The sequence below is a fragment of the Ornithodoros turicata genome, chromosome 3, assembly GCF_037126465.1.
Source record: "Ornithodoros turicata isolate Travis chromosome 3, ASM3712646v1, whole genome shotgun sequence".
Lineage (NCBI taxonomy): Eukaryota > Metazoa > Arthropoda > Arachnida > Ixodida > Argasidae > Ornithodoros > Ornithodoros turicata.
In genome coordinates, this window is record NC_088203.1 from 10,526,056 (window position 1) to 10,545,659 (window position 19,604).

The 19,604-nt window shown below is 44.0% G+C and overlaps 1 protein-coding gene across 2 annotated transcripts in view; it reads right to left on the reverse strand.

Annotated features, from left to right (window-relative positions):
- Nucleotides 1–19,604, reverse strand: part of LOC135388041 (uncharacterized) — a 45,525-nt gene continuing 25,921 nt past the window's right edge. Inside the window, exons 12-16 of one of the 2 annotated variants that reach the window (XM_064617325.1) lie at nt 17,887–18,041; nt 9,827–9,953; nt 9,499–9,663; nt 5,214–5,348; nt 1–226 (exon numbers count right to left, since the gene is read on the reverse strand). In XM_064617325.1, coding sequence (XP_064473395.1) covers nt 29–226; nt 5,214–5,348; nt 9,499–9,663; nt 9,827–9,953; nt 17,887–18,041 — 780 coding nt within the window. In that variant the 3' untranslated portion in view covers nt 1–28. The remainder of the gene's footprint in view (nt 227–5,213; nt 5,349–9,498; nt 9,664–9,826; nt 9,954–17,886; nt 18,042–19,604) is intronic. The other variant, XM_064617326.1, reaches the window with a different exon arrangement.

Below are 19,604 nucleotides of genomic sequence, written 5' to 3' on the forward strand. Positions count from 1 at the left end.
GTTCGTCGTAAACACTTTATTTTCCAGCTCACAATATGCATTTTGTGTAATCGAACGCGGGAGGTGCAACGCCTTGCATGAGATCTTCAAAGTGTTTCTTGACAAACCGCATACGGGCAAACGTCCCCGGATGTCCATCGCAACTGACGTCGCCAGCTGCGAACTCGCTGTCGTAGAAGACGAAACCCACATTTCGGTGGCCGTACGCCATTTCTGTGCACACAATCTGGAGGACAAGAAAGTAAATACCCATTTGGTTCCTTCAATCGCAACAGCTCTATAAACTATACATATATATAGATATATAAACTATAGATAAGCTATACTAAAGCTAAGCTAATCTCTGCCGGAAAAGTAATCAATTACTGAGTAATCGATTACTCAGAAAAGTAATTGATTACTGGAAAAATTACTTTGGCATTAAAGTAACTGATTACTCGGAAAATTACTCAAAAAGGTAATTGATTACACGCAACGCAATTACTAGTAACGCGTTACGCACAAGTCTGGTCACTGAAGTGACGTCACTGTGACGGCAGTCTCTAGTCCACACGTGTTCCATGCGCACCACAGTAATATGACACGATAAAACCGCGACCTACTGGAGCAACAGTAAAATAGGTGACTGTATTGATAAATTGTGCGGGCTGAACATAACAATAGTAACAAAACGAAGCGGATGTTTCGATGTTGTTTTAAATGTGTACATAAATCTGTAATAAACCTGTGTATGCGTTTTGTATGTTGCTTTCAAATGTATTTGTGAATTTCACTTATCAAGTATGTGTGGTGTAACGTATTACATTTTCGATGAAGGAATTTGTAACGGTAAAGAATTACTTTTCTCACTGTAGTAACAGTACTTGTAATCAATTACTTTTTTCGAGTACCGCTTACAGCTCTGGTTACATCCAACCAGCAGATGATACACACTGTTCATAACAGTCACCATAAGTGGCAATCCCATTGTAACGTTCACTAGGACTCGACAACTCAACTTCCAATGTTCTTGAAACAGCCGCCATCTTGCTTCGCGATGCTAATACCAATCGGTCGAGCCGATTGAGAGCGAGCGTGGACACAACTAATGTGCGTGCGCGTCAGTTGGATCGGACGTTTCATACGGACTAAAAGCCAAAATGTCGCTGATTCCTGTAACGATAACGGAATTGCGGATAACGATAACACAATGTTCGATAGGAAGGGATCACTCCTCTCTGGCGGAGGTCAGGTGCATGCTTTCAAGTTGTCGCACTCAGTCACCGTTACGAAAGTGTTTCGCTGCTCTGTATTCTGGGTTGGAAATTTTTGGTTTATAGGCTATTGCGATCCCAATGAAGGCTTGTGAGGGATTGGCAGTTCCGTGGGACTGCTTGTGTCCTTCAGCAAGACTGGCGTACCACCCGTTGTTCGTTTTTGGGGCGTGTGTTTTTTTTTTACGTTTTTTCTTTTCTTGTAAGTTGTTGTATGCAACATGGAGCAATGAGATGTGCAGAAATTAGAAAAGCAAAAAGAAGAGAGAAGTAATATCAGTGGTGGATATTAAACCCTCCCCGTTGGCGTTATCACAGAAATATTGGCAATATTGGCGCAAAATGGGCTGGCCAATATGGGCAGCCCATATTGGTCCAATATGGATCCTAGTTGCACTCCCCATATGGGTCCAATATTGGACCAATATTGGCGTGGTGCTTGGGATTGCTTGATGCCAGCAGCAACACAGCACACGTGTTCTCGCCTCCACTCCACTAGACGCCTCACAGATAGCAATGAACGGGCAACGCTGATATGGCATACGGAGAGAGAATGGCGAGATGCATGCAGGCTGGTGTACAAACTTCATGAGAGGCAACCCCGAGCCATGGGCAAAGACAGGTAAACAAAACGGAACACAACACGATGGTTGAAAATGTGCTCAGGCTTGCCCATCATGAAGTTTATACGTATACGTATACGTATAGCCATCCTCTCTCCAAATGCCATATCACTGTTCATGACTATCCGTGAGCGCTGTGGTGGAGTGGAGGCGTCATTGGTCAAAGAACGACCTACTAGACAATAGCGACCATGTCATATGTCATGTCATAGACTATAGCGACCATGTGTTTCCCAGCGCCGCATTTGGAAGCTAGCGATGGCGAGACTCATCGGCCCATTTATTGCTTTCTCAATTTCTACTAAAAACGAAGAACTGGAGATACGCCTGTCTCGCAGAAGAACCCAGGAAGTCCCACTGAACTGCAAACCGAACTGCGAAACATCCCTCAGAAGCTTCCATTGGGATCGCAATAGTGTATGAACCAAATATTTCCAATTCGCTCCTACAGCTCCTAAACGAGCGAAACACTTTGATAGTGATGGACATACGCCTCAGCAACTCACACTGACACTGCCTGCAGTAACGTGAAAGCATCTATAGCCTTGCAGAAGGCCAATAAATCAATCAAATATTGTTTTTTTTTTTACTTGACCTGCGGCAATTCTGTTGTCATTAGAGGAAACAGCGACATTTTAGCCCTTATATGAGACGTCCGATCCGAGTGTCGCGCATGCGCTTTAGTTGTATACAACTAAACTGAGCGCGTGCGCTAGGACTGAGAGCGTCAGTTCGAAGGATTGGCATTGCCATCGCGAAGCAAGATGGCGTCTGTTTGCAGAAAATAGAAAGTGAAGTTCAGTTGTAGTGGATGTTACAGTGGGACTGCCACGTCGTATTGCCACGCAAACTTGGCTAAGTCCGAGCTAATATGGCAGAAATCCTGGCAAAACAGGTCCCATATTGGACCTGTGTCGCCAATGCTCAGCCAAATTGGGCGTTTCCCTAATTTTCCAAGCTATCGGACAGACATGACTTGCCCGTGACAGGTGATCAACTCGGACAAGATGTCTTCTAGACAGGCGCAAACGGGGTGGCTAGACCGCTTTCCGGTTAATATCATGCAGTTTGCTTCATCACAGCCGCATTAAACGCTAGGGTGGCTCTATTCCCGCAGATCCGAACTGCAACGCCGGGGTCCCATAGCTTTATGCAAGCGGCAACACCAAGGCCGTAATATGTGGCAGTAGAGAACCTTTCTGCCGGAGGCGTCCCATCGCTTAGTTTTTGAATTACCGGCAGCAGCGGCGTAAGAGGCCCAAAGTGAGTCGGCAACCGCGCCACTGTTTACATTCTGAACATTTCGAGGGCGTATGCAGTAGCTAAACCCTTTAGCGCTCATACGTAGGAATGAAACCCTAGACCATGGGAATGGTGGTGGGTTTGTGTGCGAGATATATTGAGCATTCTTACTGTGGCGCTCAAAGTCTCATATTACCGTACCGACCCTTTGTCTGATGGGTAGTGAGTTCCGCGACGCTTCATGTGGGTTCGTTCTTTCGTACTGCGTTCCTTACTGCGGTTGTGTGGAGGCTCTTCTACGGGATCTTGCGCGGGACTACGCACATTCAATATTTTCCTTTACCGATACTGCCACATGCGTGCGCTGCTATCACTGCAATAATGCCCCAATGAAAACCAAAAGCCCTTTCGTCATTACATTAGTTCAGTTGTTCATTATACAGGGTGTTTCAAAAAACGTGTCATTCGGACTTTTAAAAAAAACGGGGCGACAGAAAAATACGGGGTAAACGGAATTTGTATAGCAACTGAATGTGCCACCTTGAAAAAATATTTTAATTTGATTTTAATTGAAATAAATTGAATTTCTTTAATTGAACTCCAAAATTTCCCAAGTCAACATAACGTTTTTTTTACAGAATTAGAGAGCCCGTAGCGAACTTAGTCAGATCCACTAAGAAATCCGCTCGATATTGCAAATGGAACTGCCCAAAAAAAGTCCCGGAATTGAGGCTTCCAAGTTTCGGGTATTCAACGGCGCACCAAATCAGACGCAAAGATTCGTGGAGAGGAGGACTGCTCATGCCCCCATGAAAGATAGAAGGTCGAAAAAACACAGGGCGGGAAAAAAGAGGCGGAATCATTTTTGTTTGCCGCTTATCAACGTATGGTGGAATGTCACCTGCCTTGTTATCTGCGCGTCTTGTGCTGCACGCCGGTCCGGCGATAAACTGTTCTAGCTTCATGGGGGCAGGAGCATGTCCTGCCCTCCGCGCATTTTTCCGATTGATTTGGTGCGCTGTTGAATACCCGAAACTCTGAAGCCTCAACTTCGGGACTTTTTTTGGGCAGTACCCTTTGCAATATCGAGCGGATTTCTTGGTGGATCTGACTAAGTTCGCTACAGGCTCTCTAATTCTGTAAAAAAAACGTTAGGTTGACTTGGGAAATTTTGGAGTTCAATTAAAGAAATTCAATTTATGTTAATTAAAATCAAATTAAAATATTTTTGCAAGATGGCAAATTCAGTTGCCACACAAGTGCCCTTTACCCCGTATTTTTTCCGTCGCCCCGTTTTTTTATAAAGTCCGAATGACACGTTTTTTGAAACACCCTGTATGAGTAACTCTGTCGAACCTTTTCAACGGTCGCTTTTAGGTCGCACGACAGCCTACACTGTAAACATAGAACTTCACCACGTAGCATGCTCCTATTCAACCACCATACCAAATGTTATCATTCTGTGTCATGCTTCGTTCAAAACGAAGGGGAGGGTGGAGCCTGTCTCGGACAAGCATAATGTGTCCCAGATAGGCTCCTCCTCCCATTTTCAGCAAATAAAGACGCGGAAAGATATTCGGAATGACGGTTTCGGGTTTGGTTAGGAGCGTGCTGTGTGGTGAAGTTCTGCTTTAACGGTGCATAGTCGCGATCAACTTGAAAACTTGAAATCGACCCCATCAAGTACACTCTAAAATTGAGCTTCACCACATCGTTCTCTCATAGTCGAAAACGGGAGGCGTACGTCTTTTTGTGACAATTTGTCACAAAGAAAGGCGTGTGCCTCCCGCTCTCAACAAGTCAGGGGAGAGAACTACGTCACTTGGGATGATGGTTGGCAATAGGAGCGTGCTACGTGGTGAAGTTCATTTTTAAGAGTGACCGTCGAATGAAAAGAATACCAACCAACCAACCTCCTGATTGGCTCGCAAAACCGGCTGCAAATGAAAACGAGCCAGCACAGCAAACAAAAATTCGGGCACGGGAGTTTCTGCTGCTGCTGCTAAAATGGAGGCTATGAAACCACGGCAAGAGGTTATACTCTCCAGCTCACCCAGCAGCACAAGCACTCAGAGCATTTTCATAGATGACCCACCTTGTCCAGTAGGGTGTCTGCCGTTTCAAAGCTGTATATGGAGTTTCCGGAGGAGACAACCTTTGCCAAGGTTTGTTGCGTGTATGTGGAGCTCTGTGTGGATTGCGAGTAAAGAGTTGGACTGCCGCTGCATACCTGAAACATTTTACGCAACAGTTTGTTTTTTTAGCTGCACAAGAGAACTTTTTATTACAAAAAAAAAAAGGTATGACTTCAACAGACTTGAGTTTTTGCTGTTGAGTTATATGGCCAGGCGGGCACATTCTCGAAAGAAGTAAGTCATGGGATAGTGCCCTGCAGATCTTTGAGGGCCAACGGAGGTAGCATAGTAAATAACAATGCACAATCGCGTGGAGAGATAAGTCACTACCATTTAGTAAAAGCCTTCTCGAGAGCTGACGAGAAAGCATGTGATGTCGAAATGTTAGTCATGCTAGAAGGCAGATAATGTCACGGACGGTGCGAGAAGAAAAAGACTATTGCCACGATTGATAGGGTTATCGCTTCTGATTTGAAGAGAGAGGGAGGCGTACGCGTTTTTGTGTCAATTATCACGTATCCAAATTGACACAAAAAGGCGTACGCCCCCCCTCTCTCTTCGAATCGGAAGCGATAACCCTATCATTCGTGGCAATGGTTGGCGCAGAGCGTGCTATGCGGTGAAGTTCAGATTTTAGAGTGTAGAGCCCTGGCCCGACCCCCCTTTAGAGCCCGGGCTGACTTTTCCGGGCCCGACCCGACCCGGACCAGCCGCATGAAAACAATGGCTCAGCCCGCGGGCCCGTGCAGGGCTCTAGTACGCCTCCCGTTTTCAACAAATCAGGGCAGGTCATCATTCGAGACTATGGTTGGCGTGGTTGGCGTGGTATGGAACTCGCCTCGAACCGCTCACGTGACCACTGACGTACAGCGGTACCCCTCATACGCGCAGAAAGAAGCGGAGCGTGACTCCGAAGAAAACACAAAGAAAAAAAAGGCACAATTGTGTCTGCCGCCTGCGGCTGCTTTCTCCGAGTGTTTTCCTAGCTTTCTTTTTCTTTCTTTCTTTCCCTTTTTTCTTTTTTTTTTTTTTTTTTTTTGCAAATTCGACCTCACACCTTGGCTTACGCTTGGCACGTTATCAGGCAGGACAGGGCAGCGAAAGTCGCACAACGCGCTCCTAATTGCTCCTGCTACTATATATCATTCTCCCGCTTTTGCGCCAAGCGAGGCATATGCCTATATGTATATTCGCCTCGACATCGAACTATAGTTGGCGCTGCGACGGATGCTCTAGTAAAGTCCCTCGATCGCTCTTTTGAGTGAGCTATCGAGGGACTTGATGCCCTAGCGGGGATACGGCTTTATCGGACGCAGCAGGCTCTCGCTTTCCTAACGCAGATATCTCACTGTTTCCGGACGAAATGCCGCTGTCAGTGCCTCGCATATTGCGGATGCGTTGAAATGCGATACTTGAAAGTGTGAAAGTTGACAAATATTGCTGCACTGCGAAACGCTCAAGTCGCGAAGTTGTGAAGAGAAAATAATCTGTGTGCTTTTGAGAGGAAACACCTCCTCCTCCTTTGTTTCAAGCGTGATTTTGTTTTAGTCTTATTTTGCTGCTCTGGCTCGAATATTTATTCGTCGCTTGTGCATTGCTGTCTTTCCCTGCACCTTTTTATCTTACGTTGAGACAACAAGGATTTAAAAAAAGAATACTCACTCAAAATTCCTGTCTCCACTGATCTAAATGTACAATGTACTAATCAACTATAACAGTGAATTTAAATATACAACTCTGTAAGAATGTAACATAAGGGCAGAATAGTGTCGAAGCCCTTCGCTACAATTTTTGCAGTTTTGCGTCGTGAGTACCGGAGAGGCTCGGGGTTTGATTCGTCTCCAAGGCGGGCATTCATTAAATGGTGGTGGTGGTGGTGGTACGAGATGGCCACACCTGTGTGGTGGACTCTGTGGGAGGTGCTACCGGTAAGGTAATAACTGCATATAAACCTAGTTTTTGGTTCCAGCGGCAGGCGTTTATTCTGAAACACGCTGTTGCACACGTGCTTGATACCCCCCCTCCCCCCCCCCCCAAAAAAAAAAACGCCCAGTGTTTTACATATTACGCTCAGGGGTAGTGATAGCATTTTACCTTGAATGCGTGCGTTCCAATGATTACGTATGTGAAAAATAAAAAGTCTGTCATACGGTCAGATGAAAGCTTGAAATTCACACATTTAAAAGCACCCGTGTCATAAATATATATATTCGTGCATCCCATATATTAATACATTCGACACAACTTGTGCAGAATATCCTAGCTCAGCATTATGAAGTAACTTCGAACAGCTAGCACAGAAACCATTCTACTATAAATAACTGTGACATAGTTTTATACTTACGATAAAAACTGTTACAACATTGGCCTTAGCTCTTGGTAAATTTTGTTTCACACACAGAATCGCAGTGACATATATATATAATATAACAAGGCCGAACGGACGAGGACCGAAGACGAGGTTACCGGTACAGTTGTTGTGCTCTGTGGACACATTTTAAGCTGTGTTGTGCCTCTTTTTCGGTGAAGGCAGGGGGAGAGTATACGTTACAAATTTGATTAAACAGGGCGAACTTGTTGTTATACTTGGGCGACTATAGCGACATGTGTGTTTGGATGATGAAGAACCAAGCCGCTGAAAGGAGGCGGGGCGCCGTCACGTGATCCATGTTTCGTGTGCAGAGGTGTTCGTTGAGGTCTAGAAACACTTGCAGGTAAATAATTTGTTCACTAAGCTTCCCTTTAGCATCGCACATGAGTGGGTCTTGCGCATTATACGATAGTAAAGTGTCAACGGTCTGCTGGGTCTGGTGCACATCGCTGTGGCAATGGGGATGACGCCGAAATAAATCATGTAAAAATAAACCGTTCAAAAATAAATATGGTAAAGGCAAATCTTTCAAAATAAACTCAATATAAATCATGAGAAAATCCACGCGATCGAAATAAACTCCGAAAAGTAAACTTCGAAGAATAAACGCTTCGAAATAAATCACCGTCCCTGATTGATGGACAACCGACGGCTCTACGTTCGCCGCGACCAGCCGCGACAAAAATACGTAAACCGAAACCAATTAATTACTGCAACAAATGACCCGCTTCGGTGGCAGATTTTTCTCTAAAAGGTGTCCACTGAAAATCCCAAAAGGGGTAGTACCCATTTTAATGCCGACAGCGCCTTGCTTTAGAAGATACGCTCGAAACTCATTTGCATTTTTATTTTAATAATGAGCGCCTCCCACTCATTCACACGGTGTGCAGCTTGTAGGTGGTATCGGACAGATACTTGTAAAAGAGAAAGTTCGTGGATTGGTGCACCCGTTCGCGAATTATTTAGCCCGGGGGTTTAACTGAAACACCCGGTATACATTGCCTGTCTTGCGAGCGTCTGCAAATTGGTAGCCCTGCTCGCATTCCAGTCAAAACGAAGGGTGAGGGGAATTCAATCGAATTATTTATATATATATATATATAAGTGAAATAATAAGACTTGGACTACAGATTACAGGAACGTTAACAAAAACTAATTTATTTAATGGGCAATTTAACACATAGATTAAAAAAGAATGGTCGACGTTTCGACAGTGGCACTGTCTTCGTCAGGACCATGTATTTATATATATTATATACAGGGTGTTTCAGTTAAATCCCCGGGCTAAATAATTCGCGAACCGGTGCACCAATCGAATAACTTTCTTTTTTACAAGTATCTGTCCAATACCGCCTACAAGATGCGCACCGCGTGAATGAGCGGGAGGCGCTCATTATTTAAATAAAAATGCAAATGAGTTTCGTAAAAAAGCGTGCGGAAATTAGTGCGCTCATCGCGCTTTCACAGCTCGGCTGGTTCAAGGGTCAAGAGTGCGTGTCCTGTATTCATACGCGCACCGTCCTCATCACTTTTAAACTGGATATTTGAAACCCAAAGTTGTTATTTGAACAAATGTACAAACATGAGTTAGAAACTTAATAGCATGTTCCACCGAAAAGAACATCGTGTAGCCCATAAAGTATCATACGGAACATTACCTTCCTAACCCTAACCATGATTTATTTTAACAACGTTTATTTTGAGGGCGTGTATTTTTAAAGGATTTATTTCAGAAAATGGATTTTGAAGTGTGGAATTTTAAGCGTGGATTTTTTAATGTTTTATTTTGAGCCAGCGCAATCCTTTGACGGTATAGGTCGCGCTTAGAACTCGCATTCTACGCAGGCAAAGAAAGAAAAGGAAAGATGTCTTACTTGGTCGTATGGTACCATGCCACTACTCAAACAGGCATGCGAGGAGATTTCCTGTTGGGGTTGGTTAAATTCGAACTTGGAAACTCCCATTGTGAATGAAAAGAGTACGGTGAATTTTTTGCGAGTGGGAGCAATTGTACCGTTCACCACGAGGATCGCTTTTGCCTGCAAAATTTAGACACTCAGTAGATGTTTTTAGGAGATAGGTCGGTCAAGATAAGGTGTGGTCGAATAGTATAGTCCAGCACAACTTAGCACTGACCGCCTCTCCTGGCAAGCGAACGATAAAAGAGTATGAACAAGGACAGGAAAACGTTTGTGTACTTACAAAGGAGGGCTGGTACTGGCCGTCTGGGTCATACCACGTTGAGGTTGGGAAATTCATGCAGCTCCTCTTCATGACGGGCTCGTCATTAATCGCTGTCTCCATGACTAACATGTTAATGTCTCCCAGCCTGAAACAGTCAATATATTGGGAGCCCGCCTTGCAGGCATGTACAGGAATGCTTATGAACTTGGTTAACATTCTGGTTAATTTGCTTTCCGTAGTGGAAAAAAAAACGGTTCATGGTTGTCTATCCAACAACACGATAGTTTTGTAGAGCAGGGTCAGTTTTGCCCCCAAAAAAGCTGCGGCTCGTCCATCGTGTTACTAGATGCAAGCCTTTACCCCGGCATGAGTGCGCATATTTCGTGCGCATCAGTTGCGCCCACACCAGCACGCATCCATACAGAACAGAAGACAGTTCACCCAACCACCCGCTGTGTCTGTGTCTTTGCCCCAGGGATGGGCGGTATTTAAATACATTGCATTAAAAATAGTATTTAAAATATAAATACACGTATTTATATTTTGTATTGAAATACAAACCTGAAAAATGGTGCATAATGTAAAACCCCGAGACTAGGGAACACGAAAGGACAGACAACACGAAGTCTCAAACACAGCTAAAAATTTTACTTCACATACAAGAATTATATACAACCAGAGGGAAGGGAACAACCAGTTGAGGACAAAAAGGGCCAGTTCGGGGGAACAAGTCGTCTGCTCAAGGGCAATGCCGGACCGAGGATTACGGATGGGTTGCTGACACAAATGCTGTATTATCCTTTATATCCTCTGTCTTCAAATGACGTCGTTGTAAGAAGGTTCGTAGATGACATGGTTTTCGTTTCTACCAATGAAAGTGTTATTGCTCAATGTAAGAATGTAGTAATTGTGTCCGCGGCCCCGCGGAGCTTGTGTTCACTATTGAGTTCCCCAGTGTTGGTGTGCTTCAGTTTCTTGATATCAGACCTTTGTTACAACCCGTTCTTTGCTGGGCTTACGGCAAATCTCAAGCTAAACCAATTTTGCCCGCTTCAAGTTGCGACTCCAAAACTGTAACACGGGGTTTGATCACAGGTATTCTATCCAATGTGGTAAAGAGATCCTTCTCTCTGCAGAGAGTCAGCTTCTCCGTTTGAATGATGCTGGTTACCCCCAACACATGTTACTTTGTTCTTTAAATGTTTTGTTAAACACCTTGCTTCCTCGTTCGCCTGAAGCTAAGCCTTCTGTTTTCAAACGTGTTGTATTACCTTAAGTGTCTCACAACTTGTTGGCCGTCGCAAATTTCAAGACAGCCTTGTTTCCAAGAACTTCCGTCTTGATCGCCTCACGCCTTTCGCGAAACCTGAAGTTACCTGTAAGAATCAACGGAACAAATTCGTTCCCTGTTGTTCAAATGTTGTTTATCAGATCTCCCTAGCTTGTTGTTTCTGTTATATTGGCCAGACAAAGCGTTGCTTAAATGATCGTTTGAGAGAGAGCATTCATTAATAGTAAAAATGAAGCCTCAAACTCCGAAACTGCCAAGCATTTGGAAGAATGCTCAGATTGCTTCCCTGTATGGGACGAAACAATTGTAAAGGCTTCTGAATTGGACACCCACGGAAGACTTTTGAGAGAGACCCTATGCATACTGAACCTCTTGTGGGAACTGTGTCAGCAGCCCATCCGTCATCCTCGGTCTGGCCTTGAGCAGACTTCTTTGTTCCCCCGAACTGACCCTTTTTGTCCTCAACTGGTTGTTTCCTTCCCTCTGGTTGTATATAATTCTTGTAGGTGAAGTAAAATTTTCAGCTGTGTTTGAGACTTCGTGTTGTGTCTGTGTATCATCTTCACCAGCTCGCTTGCTTCCTAGCCATTTTTTCACTGAAAAATGGATTTATAATTATACTTAAATACCAATTTTTGGGTATTTATTTTTGCAAATAAATACGTAAGATACTGACTACATATCTTACAGTGCATAGTTACCGTGCATTTGACCTTAGAAGGGCAAAGGAGAGTTTGGAGAGCGGCGCAGTAATGGCGTGTCTTCGCAAGCACACACATGCGACAAACCATTTAAATGGAGAGTGGCTCACTGTTGTTGCGGGCAATGGTTGGGACTACCCGGCTACCTTGTTATACCAAGCATCCTCGTCAAATTTAATACGAGCCTGTGGACACCTGTGGAGAGGTGTTCTCCTTTGCGAATCTGAATTCTGCGGCCGGCCGAACCGAAGACCCATGATGCAGGCTTCGAGAAACTTCGCCATATAATCTAGCAAATAAATGCTATTTGCTGATTTGTTGTCATAATCTTTCTGTAATTCCAGGTGACATCTACCTCACAGTATTCATGGTAGTATTTATGGTATTTAAATATTGGATTTATATTTTGTATTTAAGTACAAGTATTTATGCAGAGTATTTTGTGGTTATGCCCGTCCCTGCTTTGCCTCCACTCAGGATTGCCGTTATGGAGGCCTTTATTGCTCGTGCTACGCGGACATAGTCCCTTATCATGCCGATGGCGCTAAGTCGCACAATACTTTTTCAAGGACTATTTGCAACCAACCAGAGTCGAGGGAGGCGATAGGATATTCGACGGGCGCCCTCGTCAGAGAGGGCGCCGAACGGCAGGCCCTGGCACGTTAGTTGGGCAGCGGGAATGCAGAGTATTTGAATTTACAATTCCGGCAGTTTTCTTCTTCGTTTGCAGAACTTCTGACCGCAAACTTACCCTCGGGACGGCTGTGTCACCAACCATCTTTGTTTCCACAGCGTCCGATATACTGTACAATGTGGATATTTGGAAGACAATCACATATGTAGCAAAAACACCGCACTGTTAACAGCCTTTCCGACCCTCTGTTTTTTATCACAGCCTGTTTTCTGCTTTTAAAGGGCATTAAAGGGGCACAAGCAGTGTATGAAAAGCATTTCCATAGATCACGTATTTCTGCCCAAAGTTCTCTTTGTTTTTCACACGACGAAACTTACAAAATCGCTGCAGCAACGAGAAGCTGGAGTGTTCCAGCTGTAGACCACACCCTTGTGTGTCCACCATACCTGGGTAAATTACTTCTAAAATGTAATTAAATTACATTACTCATTACCCCAGTTAGAATTTAATTAAATTACTCATTACTTTAATTACTCATTACTGCAATTGAAATGTAATGAAATTACAAAGCCATTACTGCGAGTTATCGCAATGATATTGAGGATGTGGACATTCATTGTCAGACAACACTACGTTATAAAAAGAACACATTTTATTCTGTGCCGATTGAGTGCGTCACCGAGTAATATCATTAAAATTACTGCCAAAATGTAATTAAATTACATTACAAATTACATAATATCAAAAGTAATGCATTACATTACACATTACCAGGAAAAGTAATTTATTACTGTAGTTTCAATACAGTAATGACATTACTACCCAGGTATGGTGTCCACACTAAACTTTTTTTTTTCTGTGTAAGGTGGGAGTACCATAACTCATTCCCCTTTGAGTTTGTAGGTGTAATGAAATACACCTACCTCTCAGGGGTGTATTTCACAACCACCTTCAAACTTGTGTATGTAAAACATTGTGTATCGTGCCAATATACGGTTCGATATACGGATAAAGAAATACGTGCATAAATTTAGACACATAAATGGGGTGACGAACCAAAGGCTCACTTAGAAAGGCCTTTCTAAGAGAAAACAGACACTATATACATTGCCTGTCTTGCGAGCGTCTGCAAATTGGTAGCCCTGCTCGCATTCCAGTCAAAACGAAGAATTATCTCTGGAATTTCCCCAATTGACAACCGCCAGGTGGCGGGAATTTCCCCCAACCGACCACGTCATTCTCAAGCCCCTTATCAGCCTCGTGGCCACATTTAGCTCTTTTGTCCCGAAGAAGGCGGAGCTTCTGCCGTAACCTAGACATCCTCCCTAAGTTTTAATAAACCCCTTTTTTGTTACTTCCCCTACTTTCGTCTTCTGTCTCCCATTTATTTCAACTATAATTACGTAGTCGTCCGATCCATCTTGAAAAGTGAAATAATAAGACTTGGACTACAGATTACAGGTCGCGGCGAAGCGCAAAGGGACGTAATTCATTGGTGTAATTCATTGGTGTAAGGACGTAATTCATTGATGGATAAGGGAGTGAAAGAGCGTCTTTTTGGCGCTTCGCCGCGACCACCCGCGACAAAAATACGTAAACCGAAACCAATTAATTACTGCAACAAATGACCAGCTTCGGTGGCAGATTTTTCACTGAAAGGTGTCCACTGAAGGTCCCAAAAGGGGTAGTACCCATTTTAATACCGACAGCGCCCTGCTTTAGAAGTTACGCTTTTTTACGAAACTCATTTGCATTTTTATTTAAATAATGAGCGCCTCCCGCTCATTCACGCGGTGCGCATCTTGTAGGCGGTATTGGACTTGTAAAAAAGAAAGTTATTCGATTGGTGCACCGGTTCGCGAATTATTTAGCCCGGGGATTTAACTGAAACACCCTGTATATATATATACATACAGGGTGTTTCAAAAAACGTGTCATCCGGACTTTATAAAAAAACGGGGCGACGGAAAAATACGGGGTAAAAAGGGCACTTGTGTGACAACTGAATTTGCCATCTTGCAAAAATATTTTAATTTGATTTTAATTAACATCAATTCAATTTCTTTAATTGAACTCCAAAATTTCCCAATTCAACCTAACGTTTTTTTCTTTTACAGAATTAGAGAGCCTGTAGCGAACTTAGATCCACCAAGAAATCCGCTCGATATTGCAAAGGGTACTGCCCAAAAAAAGTACCGAAGTTGAGGCTTCAGAGTTTCGGGTATTCAACAGCGCACCAAATCAGTCGGAAAAATGCGGAGGGCAGGACATGCTCCTGCCCCCATGAAGCTAAAACAGTTTATCGCGGGACCGGCGTGCAGCACAAGACGCGCAGATAACAAGGCCGGTGACATTCCACCATACGTTGATAAGCGGCGAACAAAAATGATTCCGCCTCTTTTTTCCCGCATTGTGTTTTTTCGACCTTCTATCTTTCATGAGGGCAGGAGCAGTCCTCCTCTCCACGAATCTTTGCGTCTGATTTGGTGCGCCGTTGAATACCCGAAACTTGGAAGACTCAATTTCGGGACTTTTTTTTGGCAGTTCCATTTGCAATATCGAGCGGATTTCTTAGTTCGTTACGGGCTCTCTAATTCAGTAAAAAAAAACGTTAGGTTGACTTGGGAAATTTTGGAGTTCAGTTAAAGAAATTCAATTTATTTCAATTAAAATCAAATGAAAATATTTTTTCAAGGTGGTAAATTCAGTTGCCACACAAATGCCGTTTACCCCGAAGTCCGAATGACACGTTTTTTGAAACACCCTCTATACACTCTAAATCTTTTCACACCTTTAAAGGTGTAATAACGCGCATGGCGCACGCCTTTTTATGTGTAATTTTCGTAACACAATAATGGAGCACGGTTTCGCACAAATTCTTTACTCGAGTGTTGTCTGTCCTCCAAAAATTCAGTCTTGCAACATCTAAACATTGTTCAACAGTATTGTAGACACTTGCGCGTGCTCGATTATAGATAGCGATGCATATATGCATTAGCTCGTACCTACGATATCCAAGACACAATGAAAGCAAGATTTGCACTGGCGCTTGATCTTTAGTAATGCTTTCCAAATTTTGTAAAATATCATCCTGGAGATGCAATGTTACGCAACCAGGTTGAATGTTCATAGCGCACACCTTTAAAGGTGTGAAAAAGTTTACAGTGATACACACACACAACGAATGACAACGTTCTCGCCCCTGACTTGTTGAAAACGGGAGGCGGAGCTTATATTCTGTGCCATTTTGTCCCGTTTTCAACAAACCAGAGGCGAGAACGTTGTCATTCGGGATGATGGTTGGCTAGGAGCGTGCTATGTGGTGAAGTTCATTTTTAAGAGTGCGCGGGAAGGGAGTACGTCGCAATCGGCATCTCTTACGTGGCGGCCTGTTTCTTTAATACACTCTTAAAAATGAACTTCACCGCATAGTACGCTCCTAGCCAACCATCACCTCGAATGATATCGTTATCTGCCCTGATTTGTTGAAAACGGAAGGCGTACGCCTTTTCTGTGACAATTATGAACAGCATAAGTGTCGCAGAAAAGGCGTACGCCTCCCGTTTCCAACAAATCAGGGCAGATAACGGCATCATTCGAGGTGATGCTTGGCTAGCTGCGTGCTATGCGGTGAAGTTCATTTTTAAGAGTGTAGTAAGAAGTAAACACTGGCTTGCATAGCAAGTGCAGAAATGCGTGAACATTTCGACACCTGTTCGGGCGTCACCATCAGCACAGGAAAGTGGCGGCCTGTATAATTACCCACACGCGCTTGTGCCTCAGTGAGGTGGCCTACAGTGATGCCGTGTGGTGGATGAGACTTCGCAAATGAAAAACCAATAGGACGCGCGGCATTCGAATGCATCATGTTCCGACAATAAGCCAGCAAGAAGTATACGTGACTTGCGTGTTGATTCAACGTGAGGATGTTCACCGAGCGCCATGAAATCCATCGGCGCATACTTTCGAATCTATAGCGACATGTGTTGCTCCGTCACTAAATTTACCTGACGCGAGCTAGCAAAGCAAATGGCGGATAAACGTGGTTGGGGGATTGGAAATACCGTGAAAGATCCTGCTATTGTGACTGAAATGGGGTATTGTGGCCATGGGATTCAAGTTAGCGGATAAGTACATTGATAAGTACACTGATGGAAACCACATATTTGGGCGGGAGAAACCCTCACAAGTATGACGCAGAAGGTTTCTCATTTTTATCTCAAGTACATTTTTTTAATAATTAGGGGTCACTTTTAGTGAAACACCCTGTATACGTCGCGAGATTGACCTATGTTAGGGGCGCCACCATCAGCTTTCTAGTGTGGGTATAACACGCCGGGCGATGTTGGGTGTTAATGGTTCTTTTCTGTAATTCTTGTGTATATTCACTGGAAGACCACTTGTGCCGCGATGGTAAGATACTGTTCGGTCCTTCAATGCTCCGACTACTGCACTGAACTTGGAATAAACGTGCACAAGTAGACTACTCGAGGAAGCCTTCCACACTACGGTATAGTTAATCGTTTCTTCGCAGCGCGCCGACTGATATAGGACCGCTCCCCGTACATTGGATTGGTTGACGTGGCACTGTCAGAGCATTTGTTGTGAGTCGACACACTTTTTTATCGCATGCTTGTATAGTCGCTTGCACAAGGTTCCGGCCCAGCCGGGCCAGCCAGCAAGGAGCTCGCTTTATTCAACGTCAGAATGCCAAACCTGATACAATCCTTCGAATATCCCTTTAATTAGGGGCTTCCAGACACCTCGTTAAAACCCATTACATGTTGAAAAAAAAAAAGGAATACGGCCGTCTCTTAAAAAACTTCACCATCCCGAGTAGCAACGTTCTCGCCCCTGATTCGTTGAAAACGGCAGGCGGGGTCTATATCTCGTACCAATATGTACGGCATGACAGCTACGAAATCGGCACCGCCTCGCGTTTTCAACGAGTCGGGGGCGAGAACGTTGTCATTCGGGGTGATGGTTGGCCTGGAGCGTGCTATGTGTTGAAATTGATCTTGAAGGGTACACCTGGCCGTATATTCGCAAAGCAGAAGAATCCACGCTACCTTATCAAAAATCCCTGACAAATACAAAACCCTATATCAGGATTCCCTACTGTAGTCATCCGCAGTGCATACATGTACTATAAGCGGTACACTTCACCGCATAGCACGCCATTGCCGCGAACGATAGGGTACGTTATCGCTTCGGATTCTAGGAGAGAAGTCGGCAGTACGCCTTTTTGTGGCAATTTGGGTATATGGTAATTGCCACAAAAAGGAGTAAGCCTCCCTCTCTCATCGAATCAAAAACGATAACCCTATCATCCGCGGCAGTGGTTGGCGCACTACGTGCTATGCGGTGCGGAGTGTGTACTCACGCGCCAGACGTGCCTTGCTTTCCGTATACCATACTAAACGTGACCGCTAGAATGAGGAAATGTCCTTACCTGATTAGCTCATCAATGTGATTTGCGAAATCTTGCTTCGCTTGTTGGAACCCAGCGGTATCGTAGTTGAACATCTTCAATCCTATTATGCGGTAGGTTTGTTCCTGGCCCACATCTTCAGTGAACGATAAGGTATCCTGCCACCGTTTGACAGACTGAAACAGCAGAGATGGGATTGTAACAACCGTGGCTTTGCAAGATGTCAATCGGAGCACATGGGCAGCACATGGGCAGCACAGGCCGACGTCGACACAGGTTTTTATTTGTGCCCTATTCACAGTGTATGCACTTCACCATAGCATAGCATGCTTCTAGCCAACCATCATCTGAAATTATATCGTTATCTACCTTGGAGGCATACGCCTTTTTGTGTCACTTACAGCTTTCATGCATACGCCTCCTGTTTATGTAGATAGCGATATCATTCCAAACTTTTTACACCTTTGGGTTGTTTTCACGTTTGCCCATGGCGAACACCTTTAGGGGTGTTCCTGAACACCCATTCAAAAAGGGGAGGACTGATGTTCTGAGGCTGGAACAACATAGAAGGGACAAAGCCTCAAGTTGCCTAAGAAATTAACGATTAAGATTAAAGTCACTGAGCCTCAGATCCAGCCTCAGAGCATCAGTCCTCTCATGTTCAACATTTACCGCTTGCGTCGATCCCTGAGGAGTGAGTGAGAGAGAGTGACTGGTTTGTCCCTTCAGATGACGCACCCTGGAAGTCGCTGAGAAGGCCTGTTAGCTTAGCCCAATTGGTAGAGCCCTGGACCGATAATCCAGAAGATGTGGGTTCGAGTCCTACAGCTGGCTAACCTTTTCAGTGACTTTCGTCTTTCATCGAGGACATGATGTTTGAGGAGTGTAGGTAGCCAACATTTGCGTCACGTGATACGTCTCAGTGGGAGCCTCAACGTCGGGATGCTTCACCGCATACCACGCTAAGGGCCACTTGACTTGTGGAACGCGCGGGACATACGCCTTTTTGTGACAATCCAGGCCAGGAACGTGGCCTCGCACCAGGGATGGGCAGTATTTAAATACATTGTAATTAAAATAGTATTTAAAATATAAATACATGTATTTATATTTTGTATTTAAATACAGACTCGAAAAATGTATTTATAATTATATTTAAATACCAATTTTTGGGTATTTATTCTCGTAAATACTTTATAAATACTCTTAAATACAGAATATACTGACTCATATCTTAAAGTTGCCCTGCATTTGACCTCTCGGGAAGAAAGGCGAGTTTGGGGCGCAATTAGGCCGGGTTTGCGCTAGCATGCGCATGCGACAAACCATTTTAGATGGCGAGTTTTTCACTGTTGTTGCGGACAACGGTCGTGACTACCCGATTACATTGTTCTACGAAGCATCTTCGTCAAATTTAATACAAGCATTTGTTTATCGGCACCTGTGGAGATGCTGTTCTCCTTTGCGATTCTGATTGTACGGCCGAACAGAAGATGCCTAAAAGAAGGAGTCTTCGAGAAATTTCTAATATTAAAATTGCCATGATAATCTAACAAATAAATGCTATTCTTTCTTGCTGATTTGCCCTTATGAGCATAATTATTTCTGTAATTCCAGATGGCATCTTCCTCACAATATTTATGGTAGTAGTTACGGTATTTAAATACAGTATTTATATTTTGTATTTAAATACTCATGTTGAAAAGTATTTATGAAGAGTATTTAAATACCCCTGTCAA